Below are 22953 nucleotides of genomic sequence, written 5' to 3'. Positions count from 1 at the left end.
ATACCATTTTACTTTTCTGCAAATTCATATGCTTGCCTAAGAAGTTGTGATCATAAATTATTACAATTTGAAATAACTATTTTCTATTTGAATATTGTTTCAAATGTAAATTATTCCTGTGATAAAAAAGCTGAATTTTCATTATCATCATGATCCTTCAGAAATCATTCTAATATTCGGACTTGCTGCTCAGCTGCAGGTATTAATGATGGTTCTTATTATTTTCAATGTTAAAATCAGTTTTTGTGGTTTAATATTTTGTAGAAACGTTTTTCAGGATTCATTGGTGCATTTGTTTGAAATGGAATCTTTTGTAACATTATAAATGTTTTCACTGCAGTTTTGATCAATTTATTCACCTATATTAAACACACACACACACCAAAAATTTGAATGGTTTCTGCATAAATATTAAGAAACTGCAACTGTACAACAACACAACGAAAAAGTCTTCACGTGTCGTGACTGCCACATAAGTACTAAAAGAGCGGAGAAGATACAAGAAATTTACAATTTACATTTGTTGGAGGTCAACGAGTGCGACGTGAACCGTCTCTGCAATAGAGTGCGCTGTTCACGCCGCTGTAATTACAAGCTCTGACCGCTAAAGCGCAGTGTGTTTGCTAGAGCAGTGTTTCCCAACAGGGCTGCCGTCATAGACAGTAAAAGAGGCTGCCGCCTATCGAGAACAGGACCCACGGCTCGGCTTGTATGTGATTCGTGGATTAGTTGCAAGGCTTAATCATCATCATACAGAGTGAACGTTCATGTAATTACTAGATTTCTGTACTTAAACACTAAACCGTATTTCATTAGTAACTTCGTTAGGTTGTATTTTCTGTGTTTGCAATGTTTGTTCTTTATTATAGACTGTTCACTTATTAATTATAATGTTTGAATTTTATTAGTTAGGCTACTCTTTTTTATTTTTTTGCAGTGATTAGTCATAAGGCGTTAACAAAGATTTATATATAAAAAAAAACTCCCTGTGGGAATTTGCGCAGCAACGTCAACGCTGCCTTATTAATATTCAGGACCTCTCTTTTATCATTTGAAGGTTTCGAACCAAGGTCAGGCTCGCTTAATTAATATTTATGAGCTCAGATTCGCCATAGTAGGCTTTAGGCTTTAGTAATTTCGCAAGAGGGCGCAAAATAAAGAGTACAGGCACACCGGATTTAGCCAGCCGTGGTCGGTGGATGAACAGAGGCGTCTTTAAAGCTATTTTGAACGATCTATTAATACATGCACATGATCAAAATAAGTTGTTTTTATTTGTTTGGATTTTCTTCGGCAGCGTGGTAGACAGATATTTATACAGAATAGACAGATATTTCGACAGCGGCTCTTTGCGAGGCACTGTTTTAAACAAAGCCTATGTTAGGGGGCAGTATTTTAAATGTAAAGCTTCAAATCAGGGGTCTCTGAACTCGGTAATGGAGGACAGGTGTCCAGCAGATTTAGCTCCAACTCTAATCAGACACACTTGAACCAGCTAAGCAAGGTCTTACTAGAAACATTAGGCTGGTGTGATGAGGCAAGCTGAAGCTGAACTCTGCAGTACACCAGGACCAATTTGGAGACCCCGGCTTTATTTGGTGCCATTGTGTTTGTGTTTTGCATTCGGCAAATACAATTTAACAATCAAACCCAAACTGTGAAATGTTTAAATAATAACAATAAAATAAAGTCTTGGTTTTGTGTTTTTACTTATTACAATCCTTAATTTGAATATGTGGCTGTATTTATCTAAAAAGAACTAAGATGTTTTAGACAGAACATGGGGGAAATCAAAATGTTGGAATCATATTCTGCCATGTGCTAGTTATATATATATATATATATATATATATATATATATATATATATATATATATATATAAGACACTGCTATGAGCTTGCTGGACCAAAACTAACTAGCACTCTCCACATTTCCGAAAAGTGTATCATTTTGGTTTGTATCAGCATGTCTGCTCTTGCCAGATCTTGGAGCACAATAGCACCACACCACAGATACAAACAGGATATGCTTCATGTAGAAATCTAAACTAAAGGGCATGTTACAAAAGAGAGAAAATGGGACAATGTTTCACTTGTATATTTTTCTATACCTACTAAATCCATAAGCATAAAGAATGACACATTTTCAAAGTTAAAAATGCACGAGTCCACAAAAAAGTCCTTGACCACAGTTCAGACTTGAATCAGCTTTTCAATCACGCCTTTTGTGCTCAGGGTACTTAAAGAGACATTTGGCTAATTCTCCAGAACTGTTTTACACTTCTATTGTCCTAGCCTTTTCAAATCTAATGGCAAAAGGTAGAGAGATGTTATTCAGGAGAATAAGAGGTGTTTTTTGTTATTCTCAAATATAGGTGCTGATAGTGTCATGCTAATTCATGCTGATGTCCTCATTTAGTCAACCATCACAGTAACGTCTAAAATATCTGCTTTTGTGCAAAGATATCAGATGTTTGTGTAATTTTAGTAATATATATTTTTTTCATATAAAAGTTACTTTTACACTAACAACTGGCTTTTCTTCCTAAACATCTCAGTTCCAGTTGTCCACCCCCTGGCCTTTCCGTTGCTCAGGGTGTTTTCACAATGAATCTTTATAGCCACACATTGCATGGAACTGGCTTTTTTCATCACATTGGCACATTTACATGTATGTGTGTATTGCATGATATTAACACTGGCACAGATTTGTAGCATTTACTTTCAAACTGGTGAGAATAGTAAAAACAGCTGCTATATATATTTGCAATGTTGTTTATTGTGCAATAATAATGATTCAACTGTGTTTGTATATTAAGAATTAGAAAAAATATATTGTTTTATCAGTTTTAAGTATGTTTTCGTGCAATTTATTATCTTCCATTATACTGTTTTAATACTTTCTAATATTCAATGGTAGGCCTACTCAGCAACAAACATAACAAAAACGCCCTTTACCTCACAAAAGGTCAAAGTTTCACGTGATCACGCACGTTTAGGAACGCAACAATAACGTCAGCAATATTGGCACACATGTAGAAAAAATATGCAATATTCAGTGTATTCTCGGTTGAAAAGTATGTTAGGTAAAATATATTTTTTATTTTAGCAGTAAATAACATTAAAAACACTTAAGAAAAGCTATATACTAAGAAATGAGAAACTACAAAACGTTACTTTTAAGTACAACAGAAGGCATATATATATATATATAGAGAGAGAGCGAGAGAGAGAGAGAGAGAGAGAGAGAGAGAATTTTTTTTTTTTTTAAAGTAGAACATTAAAGTGAAGTAACTGGAAAAATAGCAGTGCAACGGTTTTAACATCACTGAGGTGTGAACTGCAAGACCATCAGCCTCGAGACCCAAACTCGCATCAACAGTCAGCTTTTGTCTGTATGGCGCGTCATTGTTCAATCCACTTATATCTTCAAAACAAAACCTGAATGTGATTTTGCATGGAAATCATCACTCAAACACTTTCTCTCTGCGTGTGCAACTTATTCATATTTGCTACATAAAGTCCTTTCAAAATGATAATAATATTGAGGCGCGTTTTCCTGATTCAAAGACGTACCGCTCATTATTTTAAATCCCAAGTTCAACCAATAGCTGACGAAATCAGTTGTGTCGTCATCCGGGTCTAATTTTCTGGAGGAAACTTGATTGCGAGCACCAACGGCCAATAGGAATTCAATACCGTGCCTAGAACGTTGCCGATTCAAATTTGAACGTATCCCACCCAATCATACGAGAGTTCTGAGGGTGGAGTCTATTGTCATTTAATCAAGTTTGTGCGCCCTGCGGCTCAACGACAAAACTGTTTACCAGAAGACTAACGTTACGTACGTTTTGTCGAAGAGCTGAGGCTGATCGTAGGTAAGAATGTCTGAAGTTCTCTGGTAGTTTTCTTTTGTTTTGTTTTAAAATAATTTTTTATCGAACATGTCTAAGAAAGACTGTTACATGTTCGTGATTTTTCTTTTTTCGAATTAAGTATTTTTATATGAAACAAACGTTAATTATTGCAGTTCAAATTAAGTATGGCGTTGTTTATGAAAAATGATGCTGGCGTCTTAGTTGTATCTCTGTTGGTTTTGTGAAACACGTAGATATGCAAGAATTTTGCCAGCTTAGTGATCTTGATAAGTGAAGAGCGTAAGCAGCCATGACTGGCGAACGCATCACTTTGAGCTCGTAATGGAGCGCGCTGAGCCCGAGGCAGCTAGAAGTCCTCTAAAGTAGCACGTCTGCTTATTTGGTGAGTTTATTGGCTTTTTAACGCATAGAACCTGAAACCATTTGCTTGCAACAGACATTGTAGCGCTTATTTCCTGCAATTTAGGCGGGAAAACAAAATGGAGGGACGCTTATTGTTCTAGTTGAGTGATCTGGTGGAAACGAAGCAGGACCGGATTAACGAGCGTTTAGTGTGAAACTTAGTTCTCCGTAGTTTTAACAGCGTACAAAGCTAGACCCTGGAAGGGTTTTTACTGAAACTACATGCTGTAGCTTTGAGTGTTTTTCTAACTTTTTTTAAATCACTTTTAGCGCATCACAGCCATGGGTAAAGATCCTAACAAGCCCAGGGGAAAGACGTCCTCTTACGCGTTCTTTGTGCAAACCTGCCGGGAGGAACATAAGAAGAAAAACCCAGGGACCTCAGTCAACTTTTCGGAGTTCTCCAAGAAGTGCTCCGAAAGATGGAAGGTGAGTCGAACAGAAGGCCTGCAATGTTTTTCAGGGGGGTGGTTGTTGTTGCTGTTGTTAAGGAGGGGGGGTGGGGCAGAATTACACGAAGCATCTGTTACTCAAGGGACTGAGGCGAATGTAGGGCGGATGGATTAAGAAAACCTAATCACAGTCTCGTGTGTTTCAGACCATGTCCTCAAAGGAGAAGGGCAAGTTTGAGGAAATGGCCAAAACTGACAAGGTCCGCTATGACCGGGAGATGAAAAACTATGTGCCTCCTAAAGGTGCAAAGGGAGGGAAAAAGAAGAAGGATCCAAATGCTCCTAAGAGACCACCGTGAGTAGTGCACAAAGTAGACCCATGAGATTTCTGCTGTTTTGACTTGAGTAACGTTTTTTTTTCTCTCTACCGTCAGATCTGCTTTCTTCGTCTTCTGCTCTGACCATCGCCCAAAGGTGAAGAACGACAACCCTGGCATCTCTATAGGTGATATAGCAAAGAAGCTTGGGGAGATGTGGTCTAAGCTTACACCAAAGGACAAGGTTCCATATGAGCAGAAGGCCATGAAGTTCAAGGAGAAGTATGAAAAGGTAAAGCGAGGCCCAATTTCAGGTACTTCCAATAACCGTTTACTGTTTTGCTCCTATTAACAAGTAATTTCCAACCAGGATGTAGCTGCATATCGTGCCAAAGGAGTAAAAGCAGATGGTGGCAAGAAGGGTGGACCTGGCCGGCCTGCTGCAAAGAAGGTAGAAGCTGATGATGATGAGGATGACGATGATGAGGAAGAGGATGATGTAGAAGAGGATGACGACGATGATGATGATGATGATGATTAAACTTTCAGGAATACTTGAGCTGAATTGTTTGCAAAACAATGTGAATGCATTTTTTAGCATTTAATTTTTTTTAATACATGTACAGAAATGTGTATAATTGAATACATATTGAAGGTCATGTGCTGTTTTGTTAATGTAACCGCTTTTTTTAAAGCACTGCTTTTTCGTCTTGATAGCTGTGGTTGCTTTGGTTTCCCAGTTTGATATTATTTCTACTGCCATTTTAAGACATAAGGAACAATTTGTGTAGCGTTTTATTTTTAAAATGAGCTTTAAGGATGTGTAGATGGGGGTGTTTTTTTTTTTTTTGTACATTATGACCAATTCCCCTTTTGACTGTGTGCAATTTTGACTTATTAAAGAATTTTGCAGAATTTCATCTAGTGCTGATTGAGTAACTGAGATTATTGTAATATTTATTTATTAATGGGCTAGGTAAACCATATGCAATTTAGTTTAAAATAACTTTAGTTTACATTGTTCTGCTTTAGCAGTTTAACTCCTAAAGCTGTTCTGCATCTACTAGTTTTACAAGCAGGTGTTTTTATATCGAGTTTTGTGCCTTTTTATTTTCTTCAGTTACACTTAGTGTCTTGTGATGGGGTGTAACGTCATCTTAAATTTTTTTATTTTTTGACTTTTTTTTTTTTTGTCATGTGGTTGACTGAGAAGGAAATGCTTATCTTTCCTGTGATGACATCTGAAAAATAAGTGGTATAAATACACATGCAACCTTATCTGTAACCAGAGTTGAGCTTAAGTCCGTGATTCGGGCTTAAGTCCGACTGTTCGGGCTGAGATGTCCTGTAAGCTTTGTCATGTGATATGTGGTCCTATATATATATATATATAGGTTAGGTATATTGCTCTATGCAGTCACAATAAGATGTACTGTATATCATATGACATCTCACCTGTATCCAAAAGACTGCTGCATAGCTGGTACTTTACCTCCACTAGCTTAATCTGCCTTAAACAACCTAACCAGCACACAAACAGTCTTGTGATTCTTCAGATGCTTGGGATCATTTCTGCTTAAGTAGGCACTTTATGAGAATAGAGTCCAAAATAGCATTACCTTTTTTTGTCATCAATAAATGGAGGTGGTTCTTTATTTCATGATCTTGGAGAACAAAATGTTGACCAACTAATTATAACCTGTTTGGCTTAAAATTTTAGCTTTGCAACTTTTGGATACAATTCGGAACAACTAATCAAGAAACAACAGCATGGCATCTGCATTAAACAATTAAGTATTATATATTTTATCTAACCTAATTTTGCTACAGAAAGATGTGATTTATTCCTCCAAGAAATAAATAAATGGGATACTGAGGGGTAACCTATTTGTTGAAAGTTCTAACTTAATCCTCTAAATAGTTGAAATAATTTAACCTGCTAAAAACAGCACTTTAATACAGCAGACTGGTAAAAATGTTCCATTTATTTTCTTGAGAAAACAGCCATTATAAGTTAGCTATTTACACATTCATTGGGAATCCCACCGTATCTCAAAACGTTAATTTAGAAATAATCATATTTACATTATACAAACAAACAAAAATGTACACATTGCAATCATTCTTGCCCTTGAAACACAAATTTGCTCCACTTGCTCAAGATGATTTTTGCCCATTATAGTATTATGATCAATTGTTGATTTTCACATACAAGTAAAATAATTCCCCAACCAAGCAAACATTTATGCCGTAGACAAAAATACATTTTTATTTTCTTCATGATTGACCCCATTTCCCTTTTCTCTCCACTACCATTCTTTACCGAGAGTATATGCAAAAAATAAAACTTGCCATTGTGCCAAAGACGAAAATAGTTCAAGTGGCAGGTTGTCATAAAACAGGTCCAGTGTTAAAAAAATATATGCATCCCAGTATTTGACACACAACCTGTATTTTATAATGGAACAGCAACAAAAGTGGCATTTATCGCAGCACACATTGTGCACATTCTGTGAAAATCATTCTGTTAGGTAGATCCCTTCGATCCTCGGATTTCAAAGAAAAACCCATGCGATGGACACTGGGGATAAGCCGATGTAAACATTGTCTTCAATGGAGTTGAAGTGTATGATCAGAGTTGTTCGAGTGATGACTAAACTTAAGTCACATGTATACTGGTAAAACCTGTTGCTGTAGTCAAGTGTTTATCCTTAAAGCACATTTGAGCATGGCTCTCAAACTGCCACAATGTTGTTCATCTCCCATTTCTGTGAGCTCTTACTGTTGTCACAGTCAGTTATATAAACTTTGTGCAAGACATCAGAGCGATCCAAGCATTTCCCTGTGGGTATATGTGTGAATCGATGAAGATCCTATAAGAAATCAGAAGCATTGGAAAAGTTCACTGAAGAATCGATACAGCAAGGTTCAAAGTAAAAATTATCAGCACTTTACAATGAAAGTCTTAAATTAGGCATCATAAACTAACAAAAACTATTTTTGCAGTATTTATTATTAATACTACTGATTTTGTTTACTTTATTGTCATTTCATGTTAGTTAACAATCTGATAACTAAAGGATATTATGTTTTTACATTTTAATTTGTCCAAAGGTTTAGGGTCAATAATTTCTAACTGTACATTTTAAGGTTAAAGATAAGACTATGTAACTTTTTTTTTTCTTTTTTTTTTTTACAAATTGTATATAATGAGCAAGTAAATCAGGATTCCATCTTCTATACCATGTTTCTGTCTGAATCACTACACTACAGAATGCCTAAAATATAATATTAGGATGACTTTAGACCTGTCAGGACAACAACCGCTGCAGAGAAGCCCAGTACCTGCCTGACCTGTCATAACCATAAACAGAGAAGTAGCTCCATCTACAGTGTTCTTCAATGAGATGCATGTGGTTTGGTCTATTATGAAGCACTAGAGTGCCAAAAGATACACTTTCATGGACTCATTAATCAAAAATTAATTACAGTAAGACTTTTACATTGTTGCCAAAAAATATATATATATTTGAAATAAATGCTGTTCTTTTGACGTGACATACAAAAAAGTGACAAACATTCTATTCACGAAAAAAAAAAGTATCATGTTTTTCAGAAAAATATTAACACAACTGTTTTTTTTAATGCTGATGATGATTAATGTTTCTTGAGCAGCAAGTCAGCAAATTATAATGATTTCTGAACGATCATGTGACACTGAAGACTTGATCAATGGTTGCTGAAAACTCTGCAACCACAGGAATAAATTACATTTTAAAATATATATTCAAAAATAAAACGTTTTAATTTATGATAATATTTCACAATATTGCTGTTTTTACTGTATTATAAATATAGCCTTGGAGAACTTAAGAGACTCGTTTAAAAAACATTAAATAAAATCTTAAGACACCAAACTCCTGAACCATTAAAATATATATTTAACCATCACAAGCTATTACATAACCTAGTGTTCGAATACTAAAATCTATTTTAAAGTGTCACCTTTGCTGTAAATATTTTATTGATTAGGCACCAAGGCCACAAGAGGCTCAATACCTCCTCTGACATACCTTAAAGTATCTCCACTCTGTGAGCTCGTTTAAGTTGCAGTGTGTTATGATGACAGCAGATCCGTCTCCTCCCTTTGTCAGGCACTGGTCGTACTGCATGAGCTGGTTTGCCTCATTAATTCTAAAGAGCTGGAGAAAGGCATAAGAAAAATAAAGGGAAAAATGCTATAAAACTGTAAAAAGCAAAGTACCGCTGCTAAACCATTTTCCTTTACCTGATTCCCACCCATTCTATGACAAGGCCCAATTTCGACATTGCCACCATTGGTGTGGCCCATGCTGTCGATGCAGTAGCTGGTCTCAAACCCACGGATCTATTGAAAGAAAACGACTGAATTATGAAAAATGCCTATATCTTTAAACCAGTTTCTTTCTATCGATTATGTATGCACCTCTCCCCATTCCACATTCTTTGGAGGCAGCGGGTAATGTAGAGGGATGTCATAGGCGATCTCTTCCATGAACCACTTGAAGCTCTTGCAGCGATGTTCCTCTCTGAACTTTTTCAAGCTGCTGATGTCTCCGTAGGCCAGCGTCAGAGTCTCAGGCCGGCTGGCGTAGAAATAGTCTCTATACTCATCCCACCACACCTCCACCACCCGCACATAGTTCTACACGCAGCCAAAAAGGAGAGTGAAGGTTACAGACTGGATTTAAAGTCTAAAGTATAACTGTGACCCAGATTTTTTTCCAGATTCATAAAATTGTGATTATATATATATATAAAAAAATAAATAATATTATATATATATATATATATATATATATATATATATATATATATATATATATATATATATATAAAAAAGAGCTGAACTGACCTTAAGCGTGGGGGACGAGCCTACATGAGCAGGAGGTGGGTTTCCCTGCCAGCCCTGCAGACGGTAGATGTGTCCCACCCGAGAACATGGCACGAACAGAAGCTGCCCACCACACTGCCATATCTACACGGGACACACACACACACATGGCAGGGATTCAGAAAGTGTTCACACACAAATAAACTGCCGAATTAGGATAAAAATGTTGCTCTGTCTTAATATTGCCCTGAAGAATTTTATTTTGCGATTATTTATTTAGGTTTTAACGCAACAATGGCTATATTCATTAACCCTTTAATTTGTAATAAAAACTGTCTGACTGTAGATTACTTAAATCAATCTATGAGCATGTAGTGTTGATTTGAGTAAAAAAGAAAAATATATAAATATTATCCTACTAGAGACAGCTGGTAAGACTGAACACATGCAGAGCTATGTAAGAGAAATGTTGAGCAGTCAAATGTTACCCTGGACAAAGATCATTATAACCATACAAACACAGAATTACCTTGTATGCGAACTTTGGTGAAAGACAAAAAATCTAGTACAATTTTCAGCTGAGAGATCACAACCAATTTAAAAGTAAAGTAAAAGTACCTTGTAGGAGATCTCAAAGTTTTCTCCTCCCCAGATCTGAAGGCCTGGATCATAGAGGCCCAGCTCGAAGAAGAAATCTCTCTCTATTGCGAAGAGTCCTCCAGCCATCGCAGGAGACCTGACACACATATTTTCCTGTCAGGAATGTTTCCCCCTTACGTTTCACACGCATACACTACAGTATTTTACAACATTAAGTGACAACATTAGGCTTTGTTCAGCCTGGCAGTAAAAATCTGAAATGCATTTAGTTTTTTTTGGTCTGGAAAACATTTTTTACAAGCTTTACACATTTTTGCTAATATGTCCCAGCCTAAATGTTCATAATGGATTCGCTGCATTTTTGTCATAGGTAACTTGAATTTAAACAGTTGGTCTAAAAAAAATACATATTAAAACTCAAAATCAAAACATTTTCTGCAGAATGAACAAAGCCAAAGAGACACCAAAACAAGTAGCAAAATGCTGTCATACAAAAAAAAATCCCATTTAATAAAAATCCCCATGTTTTGTCTTCTGCAAAATTCTGGTGTAAAATTATTTGTAGCAACAAACAGCTTTTGAAAATGTTATTGCAGGGAAGTACAGAAAGCACCATATTATAACATTTTAAAGAAGTTTGAGTAAAAATTCAAGCAGCATACACACTTTCTCTTGTTTGGTGACTAGGCACATGCGCACTGGGGTAAGCTTATGCCAAGTCACTACCATAGGAAAGAAGAATTCGCAGACAAGATGAAATGGAGACTGCATGCAGAGAGAAGCAGATGCAAGGTCTATGAGTCCTTAGTTTAGTAGTTCTAGTATATGAGTGACTTTAAAATTCAGAACAGCCATAGTGGAGTCATAATAAATGAAGTATTTTGATAAAATCACTTCATTGTATTATGACCGCTTCATAGCAGTTTCTACAGAGCTTTAGCACTTTGCGGGAAGTATTTAATAAGCATTGTAAAAGCCGAACTGTTAAACAAGTAGAGAGAAGCAGACCACCACCAGTATTTATAAGTGAGAGACAAGGTCTCTCCACTTATGCACGTTGTGGTCAGCCCTCAGGATTGTGGCTCTAAATTACCGATAGGGCTCAGTTCTAGTTAGTCTCTTCTGCTTCTCCTTGCTATTCAGAGGCACGCGTTTCCAAAGCATGCTCCAGTCCCATGCTCCTCTGGCATAGCCATCCTCGTCGCCACCCCCTTGGGGCTCAATGATGAAAGTCTTTCCGTTAATAGAGTCTATGAGAGGCACTGTGCACACCGTTCTGAGCATGGTCACAGAGGATGGACGAGAGGCAAGGGGGAGGTCCATGCAAACAAGCATGGACATACACACACACACACACAGATACAAGGGGATGGGGGAGACAAAACAAGAGAGAGACAGAATGGTTTTAATGATCATGCTTATTGGAGGGTGGAAGTTTACCGATAAGGCTCTGTTTTATGCTTTCTCTCAGCCTTCTCCCTGCTGCTGAGAGGGACCCTTTTCCACAGGAGGCTCCAGTCCCAGGCGCCTCGCGCCAGACCATCCTCATCCCCACCCTGCTGTGGCTCTATGGTATAATCATTGCCGTCTATGTAATCTACCAACGGTACTGTACAGACCGTTCTGCAACATTAACACAACATACATATAGGTTAAGATTTAAAAAATAAAATAAAAATTACCTGGGTGGTACATTAGAAAGAAAATGTCAAAAAATCTATTATATTTTATATGAATATTTTAATAACTTGTCCATAAAAATGTGGTCCAATCAACATGCAGAAACATAAAACATGATTATTTTATAGAGGAGACCCCTGCAGACACTCTTACAAGTATCTTAAAATGATGAATAATTGGACCTTTTTATGAGAATTAAAGAGTTCAGATTGTATGTAATGCTGTGTGGTGCAACTCCACAAAAATAAAATTTATGAATATATATAAATTGTGTTTATACGGTACTCACCTGTATTTAAAATGCAAGGAAAATACTATAATTTACTTTTAGGTTACACCACATAAACTTTTTAGAGTCATCAAGTTGAAACCTTTCACTAAAAAAAAATTATACATTTTTCATAAATATGAAATCAACATGAATAGGAAATAACTTTTGCATTTTGAACTAATTATTTTTCAGTTGGCAAAAAATCATCCTAGAGCTTAAATCATACCGGTCTTTTGAAATGGGGGCCACGAGCGGGGCGTACCAGTTCACCCCAACTTCGCAATGAGCATCCAGGTAGATCAGCACCTGAGGACAGAACCACAGTGTGACACAAACAAATCACATTTTTGTAGACCCATTCAATATTATGCTGATTATGTGGCCCAAACCTGTCCCAGAGTGGCTTTATAGGCTCCTATGCTCCTGGCCTGGATCAGACCCTCTCTCTTTTCATTGCGGAACAGTTTGACCAACCCATTCCACTGTTTTATGTAGTCCTCCAGCCTCTCTTTAAGATGAACTAACGAGACAACACATACAAACAATCACTATATATTATATATATATAAATTGTACCTCACGAGCGCCTTGGCAATATGGCAAGGGCGATATAACGTGTAGAGACAAAATTTCCAGCTTTCTGACTGCACATCTTAAATATAGCTTGCTACTCAGTTGTAAAAGAAAGTTATTGGCATATAGCTCACACCTACATCATTACTATAGCAACCAGTGTAGATGTACCATACATTAATTATACCAGAACAAGTGGATCCAATCTGACCACTTGCAAAAAGTACAGGCAGTCAGCTCTAAAGATTGCATTTGAAAAACTAATCGAAAAAAATACATTATAAGCTTATATGCCCTTTATTGATTCTTATCGGCCAAGTGGCAGCACTGCATTCATTCATAGTTCCCCTGTGAGCGATCTCTTAAAGAGTAATGATCTCTATTCACTAACAGTCTGCCTGCCCCATATTAATGAACAAGCGCTCAGCATTAGTCTTCAGGTAGACCGCCTACAGGTTGTAGCAACAATATATCTTTTTCACTTAGGAGCGCAGAATAAACTCTCTAGAGAGGAGTTATCAAAACTAAAACCATGCTTCACTTTCTTAAACCTGAAAAACCAGTAACTGCTGAAAGACAGTGACAATCAAAAACAGCTAAAATGTGTAAATCAGTATTTAGAGAACTGACAACCATCAAAAAGCCAATTAAAAATGCTGTATTTATTTTAGAGAATGACCTCAAATAAGGATGGACATTAAGCTTTTCCTGTTATTTCGTAGTTTCTCTACATTAAAATTATGAGCTAACAAGCTTGTGTTCAGTAGATCTGCCTCCATCCAATCAACAAGTTCCTGCCCTACATTTTTTCAATAATCCGTTTCATTCGGATGCACATCTCTACTTCTACTTCTTAACTTTAATTCAACGAGAATCGGCACCGGAAATGGGCATCAGATTATTTAATTTACTTTGTATTTTTACAGATTAATTCACTCTAAATACTAGGGCTGCACGATAAATCGCATTCACTTCACTTAAATTAATTGGTAAACTGTTTTAAATAATTTCTTTGAAATTACCAAGTGGACAAGATAACCAATTTACTTTGATTCAGACTTCCTAATGGTTTTTGATAAGAAGGACAGGGAACTGTTTAATTATTGCTTCGGTTTACAATAAAATGTGCAAGGGACTTAAAAAATATCAACACTACTTCCAGTTATTGAAATATCTATACTGATTTGAAAACAGCTGAGTTACTCTCACACAACAGTACAATGTTAAGTTATAGTTTAGTTAGCTTATCCCTGACACAAGTTTTTTTTTTTTTTTTCCACAAAATAATGCCAGTACCTGTGCTGAATTTTAAAGTACACACGTGTATTTAATGAAGAAATGAAAACAATTTTCACACTACCTTTGTTACTGAAGTCATCAATCATGACGATCTCAGCCAGGTATTTCCTCGGGGTTCTTTTGATGACACTGTGCACCGTCCTCATCAGTGTGGACCAGCCCTCATTGTGAAAGACAATGACCACGCTGGAGGTGAGGAGGTTTTCATCATAGTGCCAGTATTTACACCTACAGACAAATATACATAGTTATAAAGCACACTATTTTGTAAGCTCAACTGCACACACTGTATAACATGCATTAGTGGTAGATTCTTACACACTTGCATCCACCTCCATCCTGTGGAAGCAATTTGTGAGACAGGAAACAGCAACTTTGCACACTGTTTCCTCTAAATATGGGGAGAGCAATGCCAAGACACACTTCCTCATTCTCTACTGAGGCTCAGAGTTAAAATTTCTTCATCCAGTTTTATTCACTTTCAAAAGATTAGTGACAGTTGTGTGTGGGACTGGAGGAAAAAAAGCTGTTTAAACTACAGTAGGAGTTGCACAAACTCAACCGTATTAAAAGACTGATATAAGTTTTATGTTCATATAGTATAAATACAGAGGTAGTTGAAAAAACAATACAATAACAGGCCTACTTGAGCTATGAAATTGAAGAATAAGCACACAAAAAAAAGCATAATGAAAACAATTTTGGCTTTGTTTGTAGGCTCTAGGTGGGTTATTTGCACAAGGGTTTAGTTTATGTAAAAATTCTTATATGGTGCAAACAACAGTTTTAAAGTAAAGATTAAGCAGCTTAGAAAAGAGAAAGTGTATGCATTAGGAAATTCTTGAAACCTAAAGTAAATAGGACATCGACCTGCTTAAAAAGGGGTCATATGACGTTGCAAAAAAAACCCAGAACATTAACATTTGTGTATTTGGCGCAATAAAATGTGTTTATGCGGTTTAAGGTAAAAAAAAAAAAAAAAAAAAACGTATTTTCCGTAAAATGTACATTATTGTGTCTCCTCTTTGTCCCGCCTTTCTGAAACACATTGATTTTTTACAAAGCTCATAGTTCTGAAAATTGAGGTTTGCGCTGATTGACCAGCTATTCAGTGCATTGTGATTGGCTGAATACATCAAGCATTTAACGGAAATATTACACTCCTTGCCATACTGCGATGTGTGTGTACCGGTCAGAACACCAGAACGACAAGACAAAAACAATAAAACCCATTATATACAAGGCATTTGTTGGATCCAGTGGGGACATAATTACTGATTATAATGACCTATACTGTCTTTTTAGGCGTTGCATTGCGTATCGTGCTGCATAAACATAAAACCATGTCTGCATTTGTGATCTGAGAAACAACAAATAGGCCTACTCCACACTGCTCAAAACTCGTGTTTGAATCATCAGTGGCAAATTATTTAAATATTAAAAAACGTACTTACAGGCTTCGAATCAGAAGCGCCAAACTGTCCTTGTAAAGTTGGAACTGCCCAGCTTTATAGAAACAGCCTTTGTGCCACAGACACATTGCAGACTACTGGTTCAGGAAACAGTCCTCATCTTCCATTTAATGCATTGCACACACACAAATATTTGGGTTGAACTGTTTTGGAACAGTGTTGTAAATACAACTTAACCAATGATTTCTAGTTGTGTCCTCTTTTGGAAGACAAAAAGTAGTTTCACAACGAAACACAGCATCTCCACGACATGGCACCAGCAGCAACAGAGAGAATAAAAGTTTCTTCTTTGAGTGATCATTTGGGTGGTGTTATGCAAATCTTCCCACATCGTGACACAGACATAGGGGCATGTTAGTACGAGCCATTTTTAACTTTTATAAAGAATACCTCTTTGGATTTGAGACTTTATGCACAAAGAGCTTCTAACACTCCAAAAAGAAATGAAAAATTCAAATCACATCATATGACCCCTTTAAGCTAGATTAAACTTTTTAGCCTATATGTTGCAACATACAACATTTCACTCCCAAAACCCATTAAAAATATTGTACTGGCAGAGCAACATTTTTTTTTTTTAAAGTCCCATATAACAAGTCATACGGTCTAATCTGTTTTATACAGTAAAGCCACTCAACTGGAAGAGCAACTCACGCCCATGACGTTCAGTCTCAATGGAGATCGGGGTGTGCTGCACTACTCATAAAACAACTGTTACCATATTAGTGCTAATGGTTTTTACATGTTTTAGCAAAATTTAACACAGAATGTTCGGTCGAGATGTCAATTTGTAGGCCAACTCAGAGGGCTTAATCATCATGTGTTCACTAGAATATTTCTATTGGGTTATTTTAATACCAGTTTTTTTATGGTCTTGAAGAGACTTTCATGTTTTGTTCTAGAATATAAATTTCACATACTTCAAATGTGATTTTTTTATAAGTTACTATAATAAGAACTACAAATGTTGTCAATCACCCACATCCTTGAGGTGCTTTAAGTCTTCATTTAGCAAGCTGGCTTTGAAATTCAAAACAAAGATTAGAGTTAGGGTCTCTTAGGTTATGTTAACCACGGACCTTATTTTCTTCAAATCGAAAAGCAAATCTCAGATGGATGTCCATTCAAAAGGTAGCAGTGTATTCTGACATTTTTTTATAGGCTAGAATATGTTATAAGATTGCTTATTTAGAGTGCTCTAAATGCATGAAATAAATGGATGAATTATTATTTTTGTCTGTTTCCTTTCATGTTGCAATGAGTGATGTCATTTCCACAAGGGCCAAAGTAATTGCCTCTAACAAACCCAGATGCGCCAAACAAATATATCAGATTTAAAATGACAAAATTATTCACTTTTCTTTTCTTTCTCTTTTTTTTTCATGAGGAAGTCAAATTATAAACTGAAGCCAAACATCACTTGTCAAATCAAATCAAAATGACATCAAATGTCACAAAACACTGACATCTTCAGACAAAAGTTGGTATCACTATGTACACTCAACAGCAATTCAGTATCACAAAAGGAAATTCACCCAATACAAATGCCCTAATCTATTCATGTTTTGGTCTAAACCAGCATAATTGATTCTGAGAAAGGTAAATAGATTAAACCAAATAGAACTCTGTTGTGCTCTAAAAGGTCACACACCTGATTAGTCTTAAAGGGCCATTAACCAATGATGATAATGGCACCAGAGAACAGTGCACGATGTTCAGTTCCCAGTAACATGTAGTGCAAATACTGCAAGTTCATAAGCTGTTGAACAACATGGTACTAGCAATTCCACAGTCATTAGTGCAATCCCCAGGGAAGAGATATACTGATAAAGTGCATACCTTGTATTAGTATGTGCGCATGTATGTATTTTGATAAAAGCATTTTCAAGATTTATATAAATTTAAAAGTATGCAGGTCAAGTTCAATACAATTTTCATGAAAGGAATAGTTCGCCAAAAAAAAAGAATATCATGTCATCATTTACACAGACTCGTGTCATTCCAAACCTGCATGGTTGTGTAACATAGAAGAAGATATTTTGAAGATTGCTGGTAACGTAACAGTTTTGGCTTACCATTGACTTTCACTGTACAATGAAACAAATTTCTCAAAAGAAAAATCTCAAAATAGTTCCAACAAAGAATGAAAATACTACAGTTTTGAAAAGACACGAGTAAATGGTTTTTTTTTTCAGGTGGACTACCCATTTAAAACCCACCTTTCAGACTCTCTCCAAAAGGAACGACACTGAAAACAGCACCATAAAACCGCAGTAATGATTAAACTGCCGATGGTAAAAATCCTCTATGTTGTTTGTACTATCAACTCAACATATAACAAGTGTGAGGTGTGACCATTTTATAATTATGCTGGAAGAGAAATCCTCCTAAACAATGAGTTTGTGTGCAAACTGGATGACCTACTACAGGGGCCAAACATGAAGCTAGACCTGTTGGTAAAGTGCCCCTATTAAGCCTTTTTCAATATTGCCTTTAATGTAGTGTGTAATGTAACTGTTTGTGAATGTATATTATCTGCAAAGTTGTGAAGCTGAAAGTGCACGCTAAATAAAGTTATTGTCTCCCAAAATAAATAATCAACTATGCAGTTTACAGCCTAAACGAGCTGTCAGTAATTCAAATCCCACTTCAGTGATGACTACACAGGTTAACACATTTGCATAATGCGCGTCTCTGTTCTACGTTGGGCGGTCCCGAACAACTTGACCCTGCCCACAAACATGTAATTCTACTGACGACTGCTTCTCTAATCTCAGGGAGTTCAATTTAGTGCATATTTTGAGAAAACAAAATATTCTAAAACAATATTAGGAACCGTAAAAATGGCATAATAGGGACACTTTAAAACCTCAGGTCACTTCTGAATCTGTATGAATTCATAAAGCCATCTCATCTCAGGCAGATAATCCAGCTTTCCAGATTGAAGGGATTTAAAGAGAGAGACTGCAGCTTATAATTCAGCTGTGATGTGGCCAAACAACATTTCAGTAGATGAGTTGTGTGCATAATGCCGATCCTATTTAATGTCAGGAACATTAAAACACATTATCATTTAGTACTAACTGTCCTCTGAGTGAAAAGGGTATAAGATTCATACCTTTAATGTACTGCAACACAGTTCAACTTTTCTATCAGAAGGTACTTTGATATTTGCCAAGGTAGTCCCAAGTCCCATGGTGTTACATCACAAAATTCATGATATTATGATGGTACCATGAGCAAACTAAATAGGTATTTGTTGTTAGTGTGAACTGAAAAAATGAGAAATGACGTGGCTGAAATAGGAGGCAATTCGTCATCTACTATGCCACTGAAATAGTTTGTTTGATAAGGTGTGTCCTTATCGTTTTCATCTTTCTGGGTGTGATCACAAAAATAACTTGGAAAAACCAACATGTCAAACCTGACTGTCTATAGTGTGTGTGGCCTGGGCATCTTAAAAAAACATAAGTAAATTAATAAAATAAGTAAAAAACTGTAGTCAAACACATACTAAAACAAGAGAGAATCAATGGGTTAATATCTCATGAGTTAAAATGCCTATAAAAACAACGCAAAAAAAAAAAAAAAAGTCCAGAAACCCTAACTTACCACCACACCCACATTCTCTCCTCACACACACCCAAAAACATTCGCAAATCAGAATGGCCTGCGTTCTCATACTCACTCTTCATGCCGTAAGTCGCCAATGGTTCGATCCAGAGAGATCATGTCGCTAGCTACCATATTAAAGCCGAACTCCTTGATGCTGGCCTGAACAGAATCTTTGTACTCCGGTCCCAGTACGAACTCTTTGCTGCCCTCTCCCGGTCCGCCCTGGACCCCCTGAGGCTCAGGTTCTTTAGGCTCAAAGTTTCCCAGAACTCCTCTCTTCAACACAGGTTCATTAAACGCATTGGTGTGAGGCTTAAAGGTGACATATTGCTTCTGGATGACATTCTCCTGGTTCTGGGCTTTGAATGCAGGGTTCGGCTTGTCACCATTTTTCTGGCGGATAGAATCCAGATCGACTTCGACTCCTTCGACGTGGGGCCAAGGAACGACAGGCTTGAACTGGTCAGCCATGTCATTATTTTGAGGCTCGGGCTGCAAGAGTTTACCTGCATCTCTTCCTGCCTATGAAAAGACAAATATGAGACAAAGTGGTGGTGGGGAGGTGGTGTTTGTGTTGTAGTGTAACCTAGCTTAGTTAGACCTACATTAACCCTAAAAACATATATATTTACATATGAACTCATTATGCAAAACATAACCTAAAGTGAAGCGAGTAAACAAAGAAGAGACTCTGTACATACAACGTATGCCCTGTTCAAAAGGAGTGTGCAAATAAAACTAACGTTAACTTCGATGCCAGAATGACAAGCCAAGGTAAAGCAGACAGCTGCTACAGCCATTGACAGAAAGCTGTCAGGTGTGCCACGTGTCAGTGCGCTCACACTCGCATTTCTACACAATCTCTTGTGAAAACTGAGATGTGTGTCGTTGTACACTCGTTTCTGTCGAGCTGATATTCGGCCTTTAACTCAGTCCGCACGCATATCGACCCCCCTCTATTCAACCTCGAAGACCCCTTTAGTCCACAATCAGTAACGTACTGTTACTGCAAACCACCTGGAAGGATCGCCGGAAATAAATATTTTACTTGAAAACAGCTGCTTTTTATGTGATTTTCACATAAATGATGCGTGTCTCAAATAAAGAACCAGTAACTAGAGTCACGACCTTCCGGGTTTTCGCTAAATTTGACACTTATGAGGATAAAGAGAGCGACATTTAGCTCTCAGTGCTAGCAGTTTATAGCCATATCTGCGTGTTTTCGTTCATTTGGATGCAAACACGGGATACATATAAACGTCTGTGTCTGTTTTAATTCATCGGTCAGCTCTCGCTGCTCATCTCCATGACAACCGCAGCAGTTAGCATGCTAATCATCATGCTAGCCGAGCCTGCTGAATACTAACACAGGGTGAAATTAACAGCTCAACGAAAACATTCCGGTATCTGGATAACGTTAACTCAATAACATTAAAGCAGTACTTTACCAGCACACCAGCAAACGGGTTATCGTCGATTGCCTTCGGTGTCAGGGAAGACCAAAGCAAAACCAGTCCCAAAAACGTGCCGATGACCAGTAAACTCCGAAGGAGGAATCCAACTTTTAGCCTCATTTTGGAAAATCAGTTGAAAAATAATAAGACAGAAAGAAAGAAAGAAAAAGGGGAGCCAGCACAAATAAATAAACACCCCGCAGCAGCCTAGAGTCCCTCCCTCTCACTGTCTTTTTCTTTCTCTCTTTCCTCCACTCCCTTATTCAATTAAACTCCCACTTTCCTCTTTATGTTTCAGTCACGAAAAGACAGTAGTGATATTATAAAAAAATTAAATAAAAAAAATTCAGCAGTTGTGTGCGCGCGCCACGCAGCCATGCCATCTAAACACACACGGATGTGTGAGTGAACGTACACGGACGTGCAGCATGATTGATAGGAAATAAACGGCCCTTCGAGATGTGCGGGACGCTGACGTGTAGTGTAGACTTCCACAAGTATTGCAGCAAGCCTTTACGTTGAGAACAACTATTGCAAAAGAATTGTCGCTTAGTGCCACGCACGTAGGACTATTCTTTTGTTCTCAAAGAGACAGACATGAGCAAGCGTCACAGATCAGCGGCTTTGGATGACCTTAAATTCTTGTATGTTACCTCACATAGGACTGATATTTTTTTATTTTTTTTATATAAATATGAATAAAATATTTGTGTTATATATATATTTTTTCTTTTTTTTTTTCTTCAGTTTATATAGTGTTTAAAAAGTTAAAAGTATGGGTATCTAAAACCCAGTGCATGGAACCAGATTGATGTAATCTGGTGGGAGAAATAGAAAATATTTATTGTTACAGGCCTACCGTTTATTTCCTTTTCTGTCCTGACTGGTTTTTTATATGATTGACAATATTGTATGCAAACACAATCATACAAAAAAGTATAAACAAACAAAAAACTTTATACTAAAAAACAAAGAAAATGATATGTAATATCTTGGTGTAACCAGCAGATGCATGAATAGCTATATTTATAGGACTGTTTTCCATATTTGCTTGTAAGACTGTTTTCAGACATAATTACTAAAGAAAAATTAGGCTTTGCTGTAACACTTCACGGTAACGTTCCTTTTGTTTTGAAAAATGTCTGAGTCTATAAAATCAATGGTTACAAAAATATTTAGCCAATATCTTATTTTCTTTGTTTCCACAAAACAAAGAAATGGATACATTTGGAACAACATGAGGGTCATTTTTTTGTCAACTGTCACAGTTAAAGGCAAAATATAAGTTCCCTTATCGAGTTGGTCTCTCGACATTACGTATGGGGAAATCCATTTCCTCGAAATTATGAAGTCTGATTGAATAACTCTTTTGCTTGTAAATAGCCAATGGCGCCAAAAAACCTCAGAATCTTTTTTCTTCACTTGAGTCTGGTTTCACCGTGGATTCACGCATTCAGAGCGGAAAATTGTGGAAAATTATCCCCTTTCGCATTCCGGCGATTTTTCTTTAAAATGTCACTTTGCCGCATGTGTGGTGGGCCCATTGATTTCCCGGACGCACACGAGCAGTGTGTGCTGTGCCTGGGTCGGTCTCACGCAGAGGCGGCATTCGAAGAATCGGGATGTCGTGCCTGTGAGGAGCTTCCCATCAAGATCCTTCGTGCTAGGCTGGCCGTTACCCGTAAAGGTGGCCCTGTATCTCCTGCCTCTCCCCCGTCTGCTGCTGTCGAGCCGCGAACCAAGAAACTGCCGAGAGCTCTGTCGAAGGATTCTGTCGAGGTATTGGCGTCGGCCCAATGCCCACGCCATCCTCACGTGAAAGATCCCCTCTAATACTCTGAGGTCAGTTCCCGCCCTCCACTAGAAGCGCGGAAAATGGTCTCGTTTGGATATGATGAGGACGACGCCATGTCTACGAATGCCTCCGACCTGGGAGCGTGGTCCGAGGCCTCGTCTGAAGCCTCCCCGCCTCGTTGGATACGGAGCTTATGGCAATCCTCACGGAGGCGCTGGCAGATATGGAATTGGAGTGGACAGCCCCCAAGGAGCTGTCGTCTAAGAGATGGATGGACGGATCCTTCCTTGGCGTGGGCCGTCAGGCTGAAGCCCCGCAGAGACCCGCGCCCT

At 37.4% G+C, this 22953-nt stretch overlaps 2 protein-coding genes across 3 annotated transcripts; one reads left to right on the top strand and one right to left on the bottom strand.

The window, feature by feature from the left end:
* Positions 1 to 3729: 3729 nt before the first annotated feature.
* LOC132142558 (high mobility group protein B2-like) lies at positions 3730 to 5904 on the top strand. Its single transcript, XM_059552513.1, has 5 exons — positions 3730 to 3878; positions 4551 to 4709; positions 4879 to 5027; positions 5107 to 5281; positions 5360 to 5904. The coding sequence occupies exons 2-5, from the start codon at positions 4563 to 4565 to the stop codon at positions 5528 to 5530; spliced, it is 642 nt and encodes a 213-aa protein (XP_059408496.1). The 5' UTR covers positions 3730 to 3878; positions 4551 to 4562; the 3' UTR covers positions 5531 to 5904.
* Positions 5905 to 6956: 1052 nt separating this feature from the next.
* LOC132142556 (N-acetylgalactosaminyltransferase 7-like) lies at positions 6957 to 21312 on the bottom strand. 2 transcript variants are annotated; one of them, XM_059552512.1, is made up of 12 exons: positions 20821 to 21312; positions 19446 to 19894; positions 14347 to 14513; positions 12803 to 12933; positions 12640 to 12719; positions 11903 to 12085; positions 10481 to 10598; positions 9884 to 10006; positions 9455 to 9673; positions 9278 to 9376; positions 9063 to 9191; positions 6957 to 7862 (listed from the first exon to the last, which is right to left on the bottom strand). In XM_059552512.1, the coding sequence occupies exons 1-12, from the start codon at positions 20944 to 20946 to the stop codon at positions 7725 to 7727; spliced, it is 1962 nt and encodes a 653-aa protein (XP_059408495.1). In that variant the 5' UTR covers positions 20947 to 21312; the 3' UTR covers positions 6957 to 7724. The 2 variants fall into 2 exon arrangements, with proteins under 2 accessions (XP_059408495.1, XP_059408494.1); XM_059552511.1 differs by lacking the exon at positions 11903 to 12085 and adding an exon at positions 11556 to 11738 and having other exon boundaries at positions 20821 to 21309.
* Between the last annotated feature and the right edge of the window lie 1641 nt (positions 21313 to 22953).

Source organism: Carassius carassius, chromosome 6 (assembly GCF_963082965.1).
Source record: "Carassius carassius chromosome 6, fCarCar2.1, whole genome shotgun sequence".
NCBI lineage: Eukaryota > Metazoa > Chordata > Actinopteri > Cypriniformes > Cyprinidae > Carassius > Carassius carassius.
The sequence above is the reverse complement of the archived record's forward strand: the minus strand, read 5'-3'. Positions and strand labels throughout refer to the sequence as shown.